This window comes from Dasypus novemcinctus, chromosome 2, assembly GCF_030445035.2.
Source record: "Dasypus novemcinctus isolate mDasNov1 chromosome 2, mDasNov1.1.hap2, whole genome shotgun sequence".
NCBI classification, from domain to species: domain Eukaryota; kingdom Metazoa; phylum Chordata; class Mammalia; order Cingulata; family Dasypodidae; genus Dasypus; species Dasypus novemcinctus.
This window is the reverse complement of record NC_080674.1, coordinates 97,170,570-97,191,355: the sequence shown is the minus strand read 5'-3', so window position 1 is coordinate 97,191,355 and position 20,786 is coordinate 97,170,570. Positions and strand designations below refer to the sequence as shown.

At 36.1% G+C, this 20,786-nt stretch overlaps 1 protein-coding gene across 9 annotated transcripts in view; it reads left to right on the top strand.

Annotated features, from left to right (window-relative positions):
• Nucleotides 1-20,786, top strand: part of KIAA0825 (KIAA0825 ortholog) — a 447,444-nt gene that overhangs the window by 137,763 nt on the left and 288,895 nt on the right. For 8 of the 9 annotated variants that reach the window (XM_058276254.2, XM_058276256.2, XM_071209013.1 and 5 more), the window contains 3 exons: nucleotides 2,100-2,290; nucleotides 4,471-4,653; nucleotides 14,767-14,877. In XM_058276254.2, coding sequence (XP_058132237.1) covers nucleotides 2,100-2,290; nucleotides 4,471-4,653; nucleotides 14,767-14,877 — 485 coding nt within the window. The remainder of the gene's footprint in view (nucleotides 1-2,099; nucleotides 2,291-4,470; nucleotides 4,654-14,766; nucleotides 14,878-20,786) is intronic. The other variant, XM_058276267.2, reaches the window with a different exon arrangement.

The following is a 20,786-nucleotide window of genomic DNA, read 5'->3' as shown; positions in this document are numbered from 1 at the left end:
AGATTACATGTTTAAAATTAAGCTTTTAGTATAGTTGACATCTGCTCAATTTTAGGAACTTGTGTTTTCCAATAGTCAAAGAATAAAGAATTGTCTGTTCAAAGATAATATTGAATGGCTTATATAATAAAGCCCAGCTGCTTGTTTCCTGATATATAATCTAAATAAAAGCTCACATCTGTTTACATTATAGTGGGTCTGCAAAAATAACAGATGTTTACTAGCAGAATACTTTTGAAATGACAACAAATAGAGAACAGGTCAGAAAAATAAATGGATAACATTGAGTTGAATGAAAACCCTTGTGTACATTGATGCTGTATCCATTTGAAGAGAATTGTTAGAATGACAACCAGTTTTGAAATATTTTTAAACATGAAGATTATATTTCAAAAAACGTGTTAAAAATAAGTAATTTTTAGGGAATAAATCCATGGGCCTAAATTTTTTTTTATTTTCTGTATTATTTTTAAGAGGTGGCAGTTCAGGAAATTGTTTTTTTCATATTTTGAATAATATGAGAAATCATGTTGACTGTACTATTATAAACACCCCCTCCCCATTTTCTGGGGGAAACAGTATAAATCATTCATAGTAGTCATTACATCCAACTGAAGTCAGTTTTGCTTTAATTTGCATGTACCATAAAAGAAGTATGAGAGATTCAAGCTTTAAAACTCCTTTCTTGGTTTAGGAAATGTTAAAAAGTGTATCTCTGTAACAGATCACACAGCAAAGAAAGCATAAGAAACCACATTTTTGCTACTTCAGCATTAATTTTTTTTTCTTAAACAATTTAAGTTTAGATGAATGTCTAGTCATGAAGTAAGAAGCCTGCAGTCAAAGTCCCCTCCAGTTTGACCTTTGGTCTTTGACAATTTTGTTCCCCAAGTTTCCTATACAAGGAAATTCAATAGATGATAAGTATACATTATTATCTTTACAGTGACTCTACAATATTTTAGCAAAGAAACTACCGGAAGAATAATAGGTAAAGAAAATACTAATAGGGGTATGGGCATAAGAAATGATTCACTTCTGGTATAACAGAACAGCAGATTTTTTTAGATGGTACTTGTTTGAGAAATGTAAGCCACGGGTAAAGCAGAAATTTTAAGTTGAACAGGATGAAATGGAAAGTTTTACTAGTTCAACTTTTGATACATTAACATAATCAGGATAAGGTTTGAAGAAAGCATTCTAGTCTTATTTCAAATAATCTTTTGATCTGGTTTGAAGAAAATCAGGTCAGACTCTAACCACACTTCCCTAAGAGCGCATTAACTAATTAATGCATGTAGAGCACTTGAGGCCACCTCTTTCTGCCTGCTCCCCTGGGCCTCAGCTGCTGTTAGGTCTCTCTCTATGGTCATGGGAAACTTGGCAAGCCTGAGAGGTCTGTAGGGGATAAAAAGGAATGAGAATCTGGCCCCTTGAAAGTGTAAGGGGCATTAAAAATACTAAGAAATTATGTTAACATCTGCCAAGGCTTTACAAATCCTTGAAAAATCAGATTATTACAGTGTCTGTTTTTAGTATTGTTATTGAAACACCAAGGGTGAAATAGCCTAATGTAGTAATCTTCAAAAGTTACCCATTCCCCTTGGTCACATGCATGTTGATAAATATACAGTATGCACATTTCATTTCATTATAATATGAAGTCTGAAACATTTCTAAAATTATTTCAATGAAAATATCACAGAAAAGTATTCATACTTAATTTAAATGATTTGATTTTAATGTTAAAAGAGCCAATCCACTATCTTAAACTAGCAAGTCTTGTTTTGCAACTACAAAGCCGATTGTTTAAAAGTAAGTTTTAAACCCTAGGCCAGAAGTGGATAAATTAAGAATATGCTAGTTAAATGCTCATGATCTGGATTTGTGCTAGAATGTATGGTCTCATAACTGAAATAGAATATATGTTCCTCTGTCAATAAGGATGTTTTACATCTTGTCGAAAATCTTTCGTGGTCATCTACTGTATCAAACTCTCCAGCTATTTCCTTTCAGCCTGAACTAATTAGGTTCCTAGGAAGCAAACTGACATTTTGGAAGATGTGATTCTATTGTTTAATGTGTAATGGTTTTGCCAGGGGGAAAGATGCTCCTTCTCACTCCAGATGTGGCATTATTTCTGCCGGGCTCTTCATCACGATCTCTGGACCATTCTGCCCCCTAAGTTAGCCCAGGAGATTCTAGCAGAAGTGCTGGAGAAATCTTTGGGTTTACTGGCCTCCCGATATGCTCAAGCCCATCCCAGTTATAAGAGAACTCCACAGATAAGGTAATTGAAGTTATGAAAACCATAGCTTTTCAAGAAAATTTTTTCATTACTTGTGTAATGCAGAATGTAATTCTGAGTCTCATGACATAACTCCCTGTATATTTAACATCTGAAAAGAAGTTGTATTCAATTTTCCTGAAATATTTAAGTGGAAATGTAGAAGTTGAATCAAAATAACTTTGCTCTTTTTTCTTAAAACTTTATATAAAATGCACTTGTTTCTTAAAAAAATTATTCAGGATATCTTGCAATATAGGACATTTATGTATGTCCTAGGTTGATAAAATAAAGAAAGAAAATTAAAGTTCTAAATGGAGAAAAAAGCCGGGCTATAATAGAGAAGTCAATTTGATTTTGAGCTTGTCTAATCATTTTTCTCTTTAATATATTCATTCTTTCTTTCCTCCTTTCCTTTATTTTTTCCTTTCTTCTCATTAAGTATTACCAAAGGGCAGTTCAAAAAAATGTGAAATCATTGAAAATTAGGAGCAACATCACGGGGTATTAAATCAAAGACTAAATTATAGTCCAATTTTGGGTTCTCTAGGCAATGACTTACAAAAATGACTTACAAAAATGTGTGATTACATCACCACAATGGTGTGTATGAAGAGATGGCTTATGTTTTATAAACATTCTGTCTATATGATTAAGTCCTGTCTTCTAGATATAAGAATTTTTTTTTCATATGTATTTGAAGACATCAGAGACTTATTTAAGGTAGGAGGAATCATTTCCTGATCATGTTCCTATTATAAAGCATGCTGCAATTTGAAGGGTGTTTAGGTCCTGCCACAGTGTTTCATAAATATGGTATTTTGCACAGGCTGTTTTGAATTACTGAGTGAAGTTTTTTTTTTTTCATTTTTTTTTTAAATTGGAACTCTGGAGAATAAATGGAAAATTCATTTTGAAAGCAAAGAATACCTTCATTCTCTTCCTTAAATAGCATAAATCACTTCTGACTATGAGGTGGCAAGTCATTCTGAGATATTTGTGAAATCAGATTAAGTGTTAGTTCATGAAATAGTATATTTAATTAACTAACTATACTATGGAGATTTTTGGTTTTTATTTTTTAGATGGTTGCATAAAATGCCATGCAACGTTAGAGTTGCTTCTTGTAGTTTTTGTAAGTAAAATAGATAAATACTTTATTTAAATGGTTAACCCTAAACCACCTTTATTGTAGAAATCAGATTATGCATGTATACATATATCTTGGATTGGTAATTGTTTAACAATTAGAGTAAGTGGATGCAAACTATAATTAAACCTTCCCAAAGGCGATCCTTGATGCTTTTAGTCTTCCAGTAGACTTACTGTCTGGATTGCAACTCTTACATAACCAAAGCTGTTTATATGTGAAATTTGAGGGTGAATGTCGTTTTAAAAGGTCCTCAATGAAGAAAAGAAAAAAATGTCCTCCAATTTGTTTTACTTCTTATCACTTCAAACTTTCCATCTTCTATTTTTAATTTAAAAGGCAGAATAAAAGGAAACTAACAAGTTCTGTACAATTTAATCACATTCCAAAATAATATTTAAACAGATCTTTGGGACTCTGTAAAAACTCGAGGAAGACAGAATTGAAGAAATAAGTTTATGAGTATAAGATGAATGATACAATATTTTTCACCAATTTATTTACTATTGAAATGCTTAAATGGTAGGCATTTCCACTTGTGTTTCTGATATCATTTCTTTCCCACTTGCTGGGAGAACATGTCACCCAACCTTTTGATTTTTCCTTTCATAGCTTGGGTGAGGAGAATTGTTCTGCTGTAAAATTTTACCTGTCATATATATGTGGAAAACAGTATATTTTCTTTTAATTTAGCTTCTCTCTTGCTCACTGTAATTTCAAGAACAGCCTTTGAGCCTCTTACACAGATTCCTAATGTAAAATAAACAGATTTTTAACATAGGACTCCTAAAACACTTCACTATCATAGACCTTGCCATTCCTGAAAATAACAGTGTTATAGGCCATCCAGCACATGGAAACATAGAAGCTATCTTTGATGCTTCCTATCTGTCCTTGAGCTCTAAAGCTCTAGTGTCTAGCCAATCTTGCTCTTCTTAGATATGCTTAATACAAGATATATGAATGAAAGTGTAAATACCAGGCTGAAGAATGATTTTGTTTAACATGATTTTCTTCTTTTTCTTTTCAATAGATTTGATGTTACAACTATTTTAATATGCACAGAGAACCTTTTATGGCCAGTCTGTTCATCTGTACAGAAACTTTTGAATCCTCATGAATATAAAGATGATAAAATTTTTAAAATTCACACCCATTGTAATAATCTGTTTACAACATTAGTCATTTTGACTTCACCATTAACAGAATTATTTAAGTAAGTATTAATATATTTAGCTATTATGACATATGAAATAACATGACTTAGCAAAGTTATGTTCATACCAGCTAATGGATTTTGTGAAGTAGCATGAAATGAAGTGCATTTTTGATATGGTGAAATGGACCATCTTTATAAAACTGATACCGACCAACATGATTTTCTTTATTCTCAAAGTCGTTTACTCCAAAATGATGTGTTATATCCCCATTGGTCAATCCAGTTCAGTTGGTAAGGCACCAATACAATCAGAATCATTTTGAGTTTCAGATTTGAGATGTTTAAATGATTAATTAAATGAATTAGATTGAATGAAATGACTGGATTTGTTATCTCAGTCACTACTTGATAAAATAGGGAAAAGAAAATCAGATCTGATTGTTTTTTGCTCTTTTTTAAAATATGTTTTTAGTTTTAACCATTTTCTACAAAGCAAATTGCTATAATAAAGTATAAATTTAAAAAATCATTCTAAACTATGCCCAAATATAGAAAAGGCCTGTTGGCCCTAAACCATTAGCTACTTTGTTCTAGATTTACATTTTAAACTTCAGTGTCTGAGCAGGCAATAACAAGTAGAAATAGAAATAAGCAATTACATTGACAAATTATTGAAATATTTTACTTACCTAGATAAATAAGATTTAGAGAAATCTAAAAGTTGTTAACTACTTTTGAGTCTAGTTAATTTGACTCAACTCTCTAATGTTATAGAAGAGGTAGGAAAAGATCTTATAATGAAACAGAAATACAATTTCATTGAAACCATTTTCCAAATTTGTCACATTATTTTGAAAGAATAGATACTTTTCTATTTTTAGATTCTTAGATAGTAAAAACCTTCAAATAATATTTCCATTTCTTAGGATGAATTAGGTAAAGTATTCCTCTGAAAAGAGTATATAAACATATTGGCTTTCAGTAAATTTTGAGACTTTTGTGTTAGAAATTCTAAACATAATTAACAATTTTGATTTCAATTTCCCCAAATTTTTTACTGACTGACTTTTAGCAAACCCATTGTTTACAGATTGTCCTTTCTGGCAACCCAAGCTTGAGGACTAATTTTAGAAATGGGGAATTCTTTCAGAAAGGGAAGAGCTAGTGAGATAATTGCCATATTGGGATTATATGTACAATGGTTCTTAATCATGAAAAACCCAAAGTCTGAGGCTCATAATAATTCCTAGGGTATTAAACTCATTTACCATAGATGAAAAAAATTGCTGTGCTGTCAGTTCATTGGGTCTTTTCATCTAAGAGGAAGGCCCTGTTAAAATCAGGAACGAAGTTGACAAATTTCATGGATTGGTCATGGTGAGCAATGTTGAATTTCATGGTTTGTCAAACACTAAGAGAAAAAGTTTAAGACCCCCAATGCATTTGTAAAATAAATAAATTTTATCAAAGATTGCTTATGTTATTAATAATAATGTAACATGCATTCATTGTTAACTCATGGTCTTTGATATATTTTTAACAACTACGCAAGTACTCTTGATTTGCGCGTTGGATATTGCACTGTAATCTAATTCAACAAATATAAATTGCTAATTTCAACCAAGATAACAGAACATTTTCTATGAAGCACTGCCTCTGGTTTTTCTTAATATAAAGGTTAGGTAACTATATAGTTTTGAAACATGAACAAAATCAAGCTATGCTTTAATTCTTTTTTAATGTTTCTCAGTTCATAAAAATTTTCACCAAGTTTCTCCATTCATTTTGACTTAAATTTTATAATTGTTTCCATAGAATATAAATTTAAATGTTGAAATATCATTGGCTTTGTATTGACAAAATGGCATCCAGAGGGCAGAGTGTTCCTTACCAACTGGGGAGAAAGTGTACGTTTGGTACAAGAACCCTATTTATTTATTTAGCGTCTCTTCAAAGCCAGAACATGGAGTTGCCGTATTAGTAGCATCTTAGAAAACATTGTATCCCTAGCTCACATTAAAAAATTAAACCTTATGTTTTGAGGAGTTGGTGTATAACTAACAATCAGATGCCAGTAGTATTGAATTTTTATAAACTTTACTGAACATTTGTCTTTGTTATTCTATGTGATATGCCTTTTTGGAAGATGATTGCCTTTATTCCATGTAGTTCTGACAAATAAACTGAATGTATTTTCCTTTCAGAGCTAAAACGTAGGGCCACTAAATCCCAGGACAGGAATACACGACTTTAAAAGCTTTTCAGGAAGAAAATGAAACCTGTTTGTGAAAACGTGTGCTCTTTTTAAACTTTCCTTTGTAGATTTCTGTTAGAATGTTGTAAAAGAAGCACTTAAGGTTTGTCCTCCAGGGAAACAGACCTTCTGAAACATAAAATGTTCACCACGTATTTTCCAAAATGCTTATCATTTGTAGTTCTTTTGTAAAGACAGTTAAACTACACACTCAGAAATATACTCGCATGCCTGCTCACACACATGCCCACACTGTGGTTTTATGTTTCATTTCGCTGCATAGAGTAATAGTTCTAGTTTGTATACAGCAAGTTAAAAATTAATTCATAGAATTTCAGGCAAATACAATTTAGTTTCAATTCAACAAATACTATTTCATCCCTAACCCCAAGAATTAGTCACATGGGATAAGACAGTGGGCAAGTTGTAATATCTGCCCTCAAGTAACTTAAATCAGATAAAATTATCGTTACTAGTAAATAATAAACTATATAATATACATACTCCAGAATATTTGTGTGTCATATAAAAGCTCCTTTTAAGAGTGGAAACTTCTAAATGTTGACTGTCCCAATGTGGGAACTTCTGAAAGTTGACTGTCCCCAATGTTACAATGTTTCATAAAATGGAAAAATGGGATTTCGGTGCAAGTGCAAATATACCATGCAAAGACCAGTGTCAAATCAAATGTTGGTAACTAAGCCAGGACAAAGCAGACCCAGGGTGGGGTCCACTTGGTGTCATTCATAAGGCTTTTGAATCACTAAATTCCAAAGTATTCTAACGCTGTGTCTGTAGTTCAGTTTCAAATTAATGCTAGGTCTTCTGAGGTTATTGTCTTAGCCTGCTACTTTTAAACTATTTCAGTGGCCTTCAAAAAATAGAATTCTAATTTTTAGGTTGCTATATAAAAATTAGAACTATTCTATGCAGCAAAATGCAACATTTAACCATAGTGTGGGCATGTATGGAAACAGTCATGTAAGTTGGACTAAAACTTTATATTTATACCTCAAATGGCTGGCACATTTTGGAAACTAGGTTGGCGGTTCCTCAAAATATTAAGAATGGAGTTACCATATGACCTAGCAATTCCACTCCTTGATATATAACTAAGAGAAATGAAAACATATGTCCACACAGAAACTAGTACATGAATACTCACAGCAGCATTTTTCATAATGGTCAAAAAATGGAAAAAACCCAATGTCTGTCGTTTATGAATGGATAAATAAAATGTGGTATGCCCATATAAGGGAATATTAGTTAGCAATAGAAAGGAATGAAGTACTGATACATGCTACAATATGGATGAACCTTGAAAACATTATGCTAAGTTAAAGAAGCTAGTCGCAAAAGATCACATAGTATATGATTCCATTTTTATGAAATATCCAGATTAGGCAAATCTATAGACAGAAGTAGTTTGGGATAAGTGGGTTATAGGAGTGGCTGCTAATGGGTATGCGGTTTCTTTTTGGAGTGATGAAAATGTTCTAAAATGAGGTATGAAGAATAGTGGTAAAGGTTACATAACTCTGAATATACTAAAAATAATTGAATTGTACAATTTAAATGTGTGAATTTATGGTATATGAATTATATATCTCAAAAATGTAAAACATGAATATAGACTGAACCAAAATAAATAAAAATAAAAAATATATAAAGTATAAAATAAAATGGTGGGCAGAATGCAAAATGATCCAGAAAGTGATATTTCTTCAGTATTAACCAGTTTGCTTAGACTGAATGACTTATTGTCTCCCTCCCTCTAAACTTTATTTTAAAGTGAAGTCTCTATTAAAAAACAAACCAAGCAACTAAAATCAAACAGCTTAATATGTGGTCCTAAACAGGTAAAACACTAGAAAATGAACAGTCATTAATTTGGAAGAAAACGTGTGCTCTGAATCTGTGATAAGCTATTTCCTTCTCTGTTCCCTGAAGTCAAATCTTTTTCTATCTCTCCATCATACATCCAGTTCTAAATCTGGCCTGTGGCTGTGTCCCACCAAAAATTTTTCTTCATAAATGGCCCTAGAATTCATCTTCCTTCCCTCAAATATGACAGTACCTTCTAATATTCATTCATTCTTTTTTTTACTTACCACGTATCCACTATATACCTACTGTAGCCAAGCACTGTGCCAGTGAAATAAGTGATCCTCATTATTTTCCTACCTCAAAGAAAAATTCAAGCTGGAAACGGGAAATATTGGGAACCATGTTTAACTCTAAGTGTCTTACTTTGCTTTTTCTCCTTTAAATGACATTTAGGCAACCACTTACAGTCCAGGGCTAATGCTGGTTTGTGAAAGTTAAGCAGCATCTTATGAGTCCATTTAAAATGGTGAAGTAGATTGAATTTGGTTATTTTTACATATCCACAGTTAGTTATCTGTGAAAGATGAGCTGTGTCCTCAGTTATCCCAAGTATTCCAGTCCTGTCTCAAAACCTTAGTTTCAAACTAATTCCACTTCTGAAGTTGTGGTTTTCACCTAGTACTTTTATTTATTTATTGAGCACCTCCAAGGGCTCATAGATGAAACAAGAAGTCTGACCTAGCCCTGTCCACTCTGTGGCACTTACATCCTTGGGCTGCCTCAATTCCATGGTGGGGTTTACCCCATTAGTATCATATTTTGAGATACTATTCTCCTCGGAGAGCAGCCAAAAGGAGAGTGGCACAAGTGAAGCATAAAACTTGCTTTCCATCAGTTGTTCTCACTTTTGATGTTCATTGGATTCATTTCTTTCTAGCAGCTGGCTACATAAGCCCAAGGAGCCGTTCAGTTTTGTTAACAAAAAAAGGAAAGGGCATTATAATTGTGGATCAGAGAACCAAAAGAGAATGAAGCAGGGATAGCATGCTGCAGTGGGGTGATATGGTCAGCCCAGGGGCAGTGTGATGTTAGTAAGGGGGAAGTAGCACAGGCTGGTTGATGTTGGAGAGCAGGCAAAAGCAAGACATTTTCCCAAATTCACTCCCCCCCCCCCAAGCAAAGCTGGCTTTAAAGTCTGTTTATTTGGAAATGTGATGAAATGTATTCTCATCAGTCTATAGGCAATTATTTTTAAAAGAATGTTTAAAATTTTCCATATCAAAGTTCTTTTTTTGCTTTGTGGAAAATATCACTCTATGACTTATACAACTGTATCTTACTCTCCACTCTGAATTATTTAGAGCATCCGCTCTTGAACTGTATACCAAGGCATCATTAGAGGTTATCTAATAGCTAGCTTATAATTTCATTCCCCCATTGAGGCTTGTGGGCCAATTTCACCCTGTTATACTCTCCAGAATAATGGAACTAATTTGGGATCTTGCTGTGGAATTAAAAGCTCATACAGATCCCACCCCCTCTGAGACCATAAACATCTGCCATAACATTTCTTACAGCCAAATAACCTTACTGTTACCAGTACAGTTAAGAAATTGTCACAGGAATAAAAGGGCTTAGGTAACGGCAGAAGTGTTCTGGTAAGTAATGTGTTGCCAGTGGCTTGTAGTCTAAGAAATTTTGGTACCAAATAACTATTCCATTAATATTAGATTCTCCTTTATTTTAAAATATCGAGGATAAAATGGTAAGTAGGCAACCTTTTAGAGCTAAGCAGAACTCCATCACTTTTGAGATAATTGATCTTCTTAACTGTTGGCAACAGTTATCATACTGATCATAGATTACATATGTTGAGCCCTTACTATGTGCAAGGCACTTTGCTAATGTCTTATCTCACTGAATCCTTGCACCAACCCTGAGAAAGGATTATAATTGTTATCCCTGTTTCACAAATGAGGAAACTGAGGCTAAGTAAATTTCCAAGCATTACATGGTTAATGAAAAGCACACCCAGGATATAAAGCTGGCCTGTCTGGCTTCAGAGCTCCTGCAGTCACCCATGTGCTACCTCTAAATGACCCTCATGAACCCTAGCCTTGGGATGGGGGGCAGCCAACAAAAAGTATATGTAGAAAAATGGTAGGTAAAAATAAGTCTATGAAGAAACATGCAATAAAATAAGGAAATAGAGAGGAAAGGAGTGGTGAGAAGGGATATATTTCGATAGGGTGGTCAAAGAAGACTAGTTAAAGAAGGTCTTGAGACAGAGGAATATATGGAGCTAGCTGAACTTGACAATGAGGGCATTCTAGGCAAAGTATTCATTCTTAGAGAAACAAGGTACTCCCAGGTAATGGGACAAATGGGGATTTGTGCAAAGGCTCCAAGTAGGCATATTCTATGATACCACGTTTTTGTCCACATCCTCCAGTCCCTCCTGCTCTGTCACCAAGTTCTCTATCTCTTGTCCATCATTTCTCTTAAGTCTATCACTTTCTTTGAGACTGCCTTTCTTTCCAGATCCCTTGGTGCATCTCCTCTGGCACTTTATTTTTATTTTATTTTTTTAAAGATTTATTTTTATTTATTTCTCTCCCCTTCCCTGCCCCCCGGCCCCCCCCCCCCCCCCCCCCCGTTGTCTGTTCTCTGTGTCCATTTGCTGTGTGTTCTTCTTTGTCTGCTCCTGTTGTTGTCAGTGGCACGGGAGCACTGTGTGTGGGCCAGCTCCATATGGGTCAGGGAGCCCTGGGGTTTGAACTGCAGACCTGCCATGTGGTAGACGGACGCCCTATCCATTGAGCCAAGTCTGCTTCACTCCTCTGTCACTTTATATAGCACTCCCTTTTAGCCCTCTTGCATGTTCTTCCCCTGCACCCCCATTTTTTTTTTTGCCTCTGTATCCAGAATTTGAAACACTGCTAGAGAAAATCACTTGGCTGTATTTTTTACTTTTTGGCAGCCTCACTCTTTGTCCAGTCTCTGGGAAGCTCCCCTTCCAACCTTCTCCACTTCTGTCAAATCTCCTTCCTTGCCCCATCTCACTGTTAATGAGCAAATGGCCTTACCCCATATTTCTGAGAAAATCTAGACTATCGGACCTGCAATTTAACTTCTAATCTCCATTCTTGATAATTATCTTGAACCCTACTCATGCCCACTTCCCTTGACTGGTCTCTGATATAAGTGGGACTCTTTTCTCAATCAAAGCAAATCTTTTTACCTGAGCTTTTCATTACATTTACCTTCCACTCCATGCATGGCCTTCGTCTTAGACATTCTATCTTCTGGTTCCTTTCTCCAAGTCTATCCTGCATTAATTAATAATCCTCCTTTAGTATTGTGTTTCCTTCCTTGGAAAACAGTTTGTACTCATTGTCCCCAATTCTACATTTACCATTCACTCTTGCACAGCAATTGGCCTCTGCCCTGGTCTTGCTAAACAAACAGCATGGGCAAGATCATCCACACAACTGAATCACTAACAACAATGGATTCTTTTAGTCCCTCAACTCACTTAACCTCTCTTCAATTTTACACTATTGGCTATTTTCTCTTCCCTAGGCTTCCGTAACATCCCGTTCTCCTGGCCCACCATATACTTTGATTATTCCTTCTTGATTTCTCTGTGCTTCTTTTTCTTGGCTCACCCTTTACATCTTTGTAGGTTCTGTAGTTCTGTCCTTGTCCACCTTTTCATGTTACATTTTCCCTGGGTGATTGTATCCACTCCCATGTCTTTACCATTATGCCAATGACTTCCACATCGTCAACCCAGATGTCTCTTTACTAGTTCTATAAATCCAAATTCCTACTGAAGTATCTTCTCAGATGTTCTTCAGCCCCCCAACATTTCCAAAACTAAGTAAAGACCTGAGAGTCATCCTAGGCTTCTCCCTTTCCCTTAATTCTTTCCCCCCTTTATATTCCCTCTCACGCTATCTCCTACCCAATGTCATTATGAAATAAATATTGTTAACTCTATAAATTTAACATTTTTATATTTGTCTCCTGCTCACTATCACCTCTTCCTCTCCTTGGTTTAGTTCCTCATCATCTTCTGCCTGGTTTACTGCAGTAGTATATTGATTCTTTCCCTTCTTCCAGCCTTTATCTCCCTCTAATCCACTATCCTTTCCTCACTACTGTTTACATGATTTTTCCAAAATGTAAAACTGCTATATCACTCCCATGCTATAAACTCTGTAGTGGTTCCCCTTTCTGGCATATTAGTCAGGGTTCTTTAGGGAAACAGAATCAACAGGAGATATCTGTCAATAGTATGTGATTTTATAAGCGTCTTTTGTGAGTGTGGGGATGCACAAGTCACAGGCAGGCTGAAAACCAGGGGCTCTGAAGAAAGGCCAATGAAGGTCCTTGATGAGTTTCCGGGAGATGTTGGCTCTCCAAAGATGAGCTGGGAAATTCTCTCTGAATGCTGAAATCACTTCCCTTTTTAAGGCATTCAACTGCGTCACTCATTGCTGATGGCAATGTCCCTGATTGAAGCAAATGTAATCAGCTATCTATGCAGTAAAGTCACTGGTGACTAAAGTCCATAAACCTGCTTGTATTGCAATTATCCCAGTACTTGCTTGATCAAGCGACTAGACACAATTACCTGGCTGAGTTGACACATTAGCCTAACCATCGCAGCTGGTAAGACATCTAAAGTATCCTGTTCTAGCTTCTGTCTGCTTCTCTAGCTCACACAATGGAATGGATGGATTGGAAATATGACAGCCCAACTTGGAAGCCTATTCAAGGAATTTTGTTCTTATTTGGAATTTAGTAAGAAAAAAATGGTTTCCAAGAGGATTATGTAGTAAAATTCTAAAAATGTTTCAGGTATATTTAATTAGAAGGTGGTCTAATTTTGCAAGAAAAGCAGGGCAGAGAAGGATCACCTTTGGAAAATGTGAGGATACAAGAAGCAGGGTGTGGACTGAAAATAAAAGAATGAGACGTTTTCTGTTTTTTGTTTTTTTTTGAGGCACCAGGGGTGGGGGCTAGGGATTGACCAGGGACCTCGTATGTGGGAAGCCAGTGCTCAACTACCGAGCCACATCAGCTCCCCTGAGTTGTTTTGTTTGTTTTGTTTTTAGGAGGGACCAGAACCAAACCCGGGATCTCCCACATGAGAAGCAGGGGCTCATCTGCTTGAGCCACATCCACTCCCAAAGAATGAGTTTTCAAAATGGAATTTTGTTCCATGTATTATTTAGTATTCAAAGACACTGTCTCTCCTGAACTAGGAGAACTAGGACTCTTAAAACCATTCCATTCCAGTGATCATTCTTAATTCTATCTACACAAATACAGTCTCCTATTACAAAATTTTTATTAGCCATACTATGTACCAAAGATTTTATGTAACAGTTCCTTTCTTACTACCTCAAGATTTGTGGTTGACTGTGCGCCAACCTCAAAAAATGTTACAGTCCCTTCACCAAGGATACTGGTAGACAAGATATTGTGACCATGTTGTTTTAATTTTGAACTCACAATCATATGTTTTACAATTCTTTTTCTGTAGACCCTTAGGAACATATAAATGAAATTCTCATTATTTGTTTAGTATTTAGTATTTAGAAATCACTTTAAAGAATAAAAAGTGGTAATTTCATGCTAAACGTTTTTACATTAATAAAGCAAATATGACAAAATATTATTATTGGATTCAGGTCAGGGAGCAGAACAAATATACATTCATTGTAGTATGTTTTATGTATTTTATCTTTGACAAAGTTTATGAGAGTTTAAGAAATTAAATAATGGTATTGGTATGCTTTCCATAAGTATAAGAATTGTTATTCAGAGGCTTATAGAAATCCTATTCACCACTCATGATTTTTCATGGGGGTATTGACTTGCTCACCTGGCCCTTGAGTCACATATTAGCATAAATCACAAAGGGGTGAACTGGGTGCCATTGTCCATTCTAGCACAATACCGTGCTGTGCAAAATATCATTGACTTTGAATACTACATGGAAGTTAAAAGTTGTTTCAATGGTCTTCATAGTTAATGTTTCCTGTTTATTCTGAAAGAATTTATTTGTATTTCCTTAGGACTTTTCAGCATGGCATGGATGATTCTGCTTCAGATTCCTTAAAATCACTTTTCAATCGGCCATTATATTGGTTTTCTTGCATAGAACATTTCTACCCTTCTTTCCTCAGGTGAGGGCCTCTGCCATAATACCTATAATTCTTTGATTCCTTTCCAAGTTTACTAGAAACTTTTATTCATGGGTATAAATGCTTCTTACAAAAGCCATAACTTTTCACAATATTGTTATAAGATAGGTAATGCTATTTATTTCTTTTTATAGCTCAGTCCTCATGATCATCCTATTAATTTGTATATTTAGTGATATAATAGAAAAATGTGAATTATTGCAGTTTAGTTCAATTTTAGTTAATTGCCTAGCCATTTTAAAATTTATCTTTCTTGGTATATGACTAGAAGTTTTACAGCTTTCCAACTAATTATTAAAAATAAGTAGCATAACTGGATAATTCATGTAATTCACTCAAAGCTTCAGGTAGAAGTCGAGTGAGGAGTAACTTTTAAAGTTCTGAATAGGATCTTTCACTTTTCTTGTTCAATAAAATAGGTAAAATTTAAAGTTTGAAATGTACTTCCAGAATACTCTGATGACATTTTATGGTATTATGTAGAATGTCAGTTTGATTCTTTGCTGAATATATCATTGAAAAGTACCTCACCTTGGTATCTGAGAACAAAAATATCATGTGTAGGAAGCAGACTTGGCCCAGTGGTTAGGGCGTCTGTCTACCACATGGGAGGCCTCCTTGACCCATGTGCAGCTGGCCCACGCGCAGTGCTGATGCGCGCAAGGAGTGCCCTGCCACACAGTTGTGTCCCCGCGAAGGGGAGCCCCACACGCGCAAGGAGCGCACCCCATAAGGAGAGCCGCCCAGTGCGAAAGAAAGTTCAGCCTGCCCAGGAATGGCACTGCACACATGGAGAGCTGACACAACAAGATGATACAACAAAAAGAAACACAGATTCCTGTGCCACTGACAACAGAAGCGGACGAAGAAGAACACGCAGCAAACAGACACAGAGAACAGACAACTTGGGGCGGGGGAGGGGAAGGGGAGAGAAATAAATAAAATAAATAAATCTTAAAAAATCATGTGTAGCTGAAGGAGAAATTGCTAATTCCCACACATTCCTGATTTGCTTTGGAAATACAGTATCAGTGATTTCACCATCTGAGTTGACTGGCTTTGTCTCTCTCTCTTTGAGGAACTAGAGTCCTAACATGAATAGAGGATGTGAAAACCTCAGACACAAAACTGTCTGCTCTCCTATGAAGAAAAGCTGAATAATTGGGGGGGGGGGGGGGGGGGGAAAAAATAGGATGTGGAATTTTTTCAAATCAACATTCTTTATCTAAGTTCTTTATCTAACTTTATCCAAGTTCTTTATCTATCCTTTAAACTCATCGCTATATGCCATTCCCTAGTAAGGGACCATGACATTATATTGGGCTTCAAATTTCGGGGAGTTCTGGATCACAGAGTGTTTCAACAATGGCAATGGAGGGATACTGGTATGGGATACCAATGACAGGTGATATATGACTGACAGGGAGCTGTACAGAACATATGTCCAGGGTGCATGGTAATGTTTGGATATACTCATAGTGGCAACAATTAAAAACCACAGTAGGGGGGGTACTGGGTTCCTGGCCAGTGGTGCTCTGTCGTGGTCCCTAGGGGAGCAGTGACAGTCTCCCAGGTACAGTGGTGGGGACCGGGAGGGAGTGAGGGTTCAACAGTGAGCCCCTGATACTAATGACTATGCTTGTGAACTGATAAACCCAAAATAATAACAAGGCCTAGAGCAACTTTGTGCCTGGGAATTTCCTTCTGTCAGCCTTCATGTTACTCAAATGTGGCCAGTCTCGAAGCCAAACTCAGCATGTAAATGCAATGCCTTCCCCCCAGCGTGGGACATGACACCCGGGGATGAGCCTCCCTGGCAACGAGGGACCACTATCAACTACCAACTGATGATGCAACTGGAAAATGACCTTATACGGAAGGTTCAATGCGGATCAGCAGAATATCCATGTCTACATAAAATACCATGACTTTAAAATGCTGTTTGACCTAAAGTAAGGGGGAAATGGAAAGGAGAAATGAGTTTATATGGCTACGAGTTTCTAAAAAAGAGTCTGGAGGCTGGCAGAAGGTTTGCCCTCATGCACAACTGAGCAGAGTCAGAGAGACAGATAAAGCAGATACAACCCCCAGATATTGGTTCCTTTGAGGGCTAAAGAGACCCATGGGAGTTATGGTCATGGCCGATGGGGTTAACTACCAGGGCAGATGGCCCCTCTTTGGAAATGGTGTTTATGTGTGATGAATCTGGACTCAGATGGGATCTCCCTTCATAAGACTTTCATGCTAATGTGCTGGAGGTGCAGTTAATGTTGGGGTTTAAGATATATTTAGGGGATTTGAATCTCTGGACTGACAATGTGATAGCCAGATCCTGAGCCTCAACAGACTCCAGCACCTACAATCTGATTTATTGGACTTACCACACTCAGCTAAGATGGAGGTGAAGAAGGACAACCACCACACCATGGAGCCTAGAGTGATTACAACTGAAAATGGGAGGATTGCATCCAGCATCCAGGTGGAATCTGAGCCTCCTCTTGACATAAAGGTGCAATGGACACAACCAATCCAGTGTCCACATAGAAGAGGTGGCATTGGATTGGGAAAAGTGGACATAATGGACAAAGGGTATGGGGAAAGGCAGGAAGAGATGAGAGGTGGAGGCGTCTTCGGGACATGGAGCTGCCCTGGATGGTGCTTCAGAGGTAATCACCGGACATTGTAAATCCTCACAGGGCCTACATGATGGAATAGAGGAGAGTATGGGCCATGATGTGAACCAATGTATATGAGGTGCAGAGGTGCCCAAAGATGTACTTACCAAATCCAATGGATGTGTCATGATGATGGGAACGAGTGTTGTTGGGGGGGGGGGAGAGGGGGGGTGGGGGGGTGGGGTTGAATGGGACCGCACATATATATTTTTAATGTAATATTATTACAAAGTTAATAAAAAATAAAAAAATTAAAAAAAAAAAAAAAAAAACTGTCTGCAGACAAAACAAATATATTTTGCTTGCCTGCTATGAACTTGTCCCCATTTAGGTACTGAGGAAATCCAAGATTAATGAAATGTAGACTCTGTCTCTAAGGACCTCAGTGTATGATTGTTACTTCCAAGACCATCTCAATACCCTGTCATCCTACATGTAAATATAGTCCTTATTATGGTCATTAGGGATTAAATAACCAACTCTTTAATGCTTACTATTGCAAAAATATCTCAACAACAGGCTCTCTTACAGTGAAATAAGCATACAACTGCCAGTCTGATGAGTTCCCAAACTTCTAAATAGTTCATCAGTGTTGAAAGAGCTTCTTTCTCCTTTCTATAACCTAAGACAAATATAACTGTAAATCAAATTTTCTTCTTTTCTGCTTCTGTTTAGCAGCCCATCTCCACTATTATTCCAACACAAATATTAGAACATGGAGGAGACTATTAAGCCCATAGTGGAAATGCAATTTGATGCAAGCTTTCTGGAGGGCAGTTTAATAATATGTACCAAAAACCTTAAAAAGATTTATGCCTGTTTAGCCACCAATCCATTCCTAGGAATAAATCATAAGGAATTAATTGGAGATATTGACAGTGATTTCTATGTGAGGATGTTTACTGAAGCATTAATTGTAAAGGAAAAAATAAAAAATAAACGTCCCACTTTACAGAATTAGATAAATCCATTATAGGATAGCTATATAATAGACTACTGTGGAGTCATTAAAAGGGTGGATTTTGAAAAACATTTAATGACTTAGGGAGATAATTGTGTTTTATGGTTAAGTGAAAAATGCAGATTAGTAATTATTCCAATCATCAAAGCCAGCTTAGCTTTTATAGTGAAAACCATGTACCAGGCATGGTGCCAGTGCTTTATATCCATTATTTATTTTAAATTTCACACCAGTTCTATGAGGTTAGTGTGCACATCTTCCTTTTTATGGAAAGTGAAATAATGCTTGGTGGCAACTTTCCAAAGAGAACAAAGTGGGGAATTTTGTTTTGTGCACCTGGGTTGATTCCAAAGCTCAGGTTTTTGACCACTATATACCCCTTCCAAAGTAAAAACAGTTTAGGATGATGCTCAAGTGTGCATGAAAAATCATTCCCCTACACAAATAGGAACATCAATTAATATAATACACCACATTAACAAAATGAAGGGGAAAAACCACATGATCATCTCCATTGACAGAGAATAGGCTTTTGACAAAATCCAGCATCCTTTCTTGGTACAAATAAATAGAAGGTATTTCTATTGGTACAAATACTGGTACAAATTTTAAAAAGCAGGAATAGAAGGAAACTTCCTCAACAGGATAAAGGGCATGTATAAGAAACCCACAGCTAACATCATACTCAGTGATGAAAGACTAAAATCTTTCCCTGTAAGATTTGGAACAAGACAAGGATGACCAAAGTCACCACTGTTACTCAACATTGTGCTGGAAGTTCTAGCCAGAGCTGTTAGGCAAGAAAAAGAAATAAAGGCATTCAAATTGGGAAGGAATAAGTAAAACTTTCACTATTTGCAGATGACATGATCCTATATATAGAAAGTCCTGAAAAATCTGCAACAAAGCTACTAGAGTTAATAAACGAATGCAGCAATGTTGGATACAAGATCAACATACAAAAATCAGTAGTATTTCTATACACTAGAAATGAGCAATCTGAGAAGGAAATCAAAAAGAAAACTCCATTTATGTAGCAACTAAAAGAATCAAATATAGTTTTACAGAAAACTATAAAACATGGATACAAGAAATTAAAGATCTAAATAAATTAAGGACTTGCCATGTTACTATTGTTCAGATGTCAGTTCTACCCAGAATGATTTACAGATTCAGTGCAATCACAATCAAAATTCCAACAGCCTACTTTGCTGAAATGGATAAGCCAATTATCACATTTATTTGGACGAGCAAGGAGTTCTGAAGAGCCAAGAATATCTTGAAAAAGAAGAATGAAGTTCAAGGACTCACACTTCCTGACTTCAACTCTTATTACAAAGCTACAGTTTTCAAAACAGCATACCACTGACCCAGGGAAAGATATATTCACCAATGGAATCAAACCGAGAGTTCAGAATTAGACCCTCACATCTGTAGCCAATTGCCTGTTTTACAAGTCTGCCAACCAAGTCCACTCAACTGGGAAGGAGAGAGTAATCTCTTCAACAAATGGTGCTGGGAGAACTGGATATCGATTTGCAAAAGAATGGAGGAGGACACCTATCTCACACCATATGCAAAAATTAACTCAGAATGGATAAAGACCTAAATATGAGAACCAGGACTATAAAACTTCTCGAAGAAAATGTATAGAATCATCTTCAGGATCTTGGGTTAGGCAATGGTTTCTTAGACTTTACACTCAAAGCACAAGCAATAAAAGAAAAAAAAAATAGATAAATGGAACCTCCTCAAAATTAAAAACTTTTGTGCATCAAAGGACAGTCAAGAAAGTGAAGACAATCTACTCAATGGGAGCAAATACTTGGGAACCACATATCTGATAAGGGCTTAATACCCAGAATATAAAGAAATGCTACAACTCAACAATAAAAAGGCAAACAACCCAATTAAAAAATGAGCAAAAGCCTTGAATAGACATTTCTCCAATGAGGAAATACAAATGGCTAAAAAGTTCATGAAAAGATGTTCAACATCATTAGCTATTCGGGAAATGCAAAGCAAAACCACAATGAGATATCATTTCTCACCTGCTGGAATGACTACTTTAAAAAAACAGAAAACTGCAAGTGTTGCATCGGATGTGAAGAAATAGGAACAGTCATTCATTGCTGGTGGGAATGTAAAATGATAGAGCCACTGTGAAGACAGTTTGGCAGTTCCTCAGGAAGCTGAGTAAAGAATTACCATATGGTCCAGCAATCCTACTACTAGGTATATATATAACCAGGAGA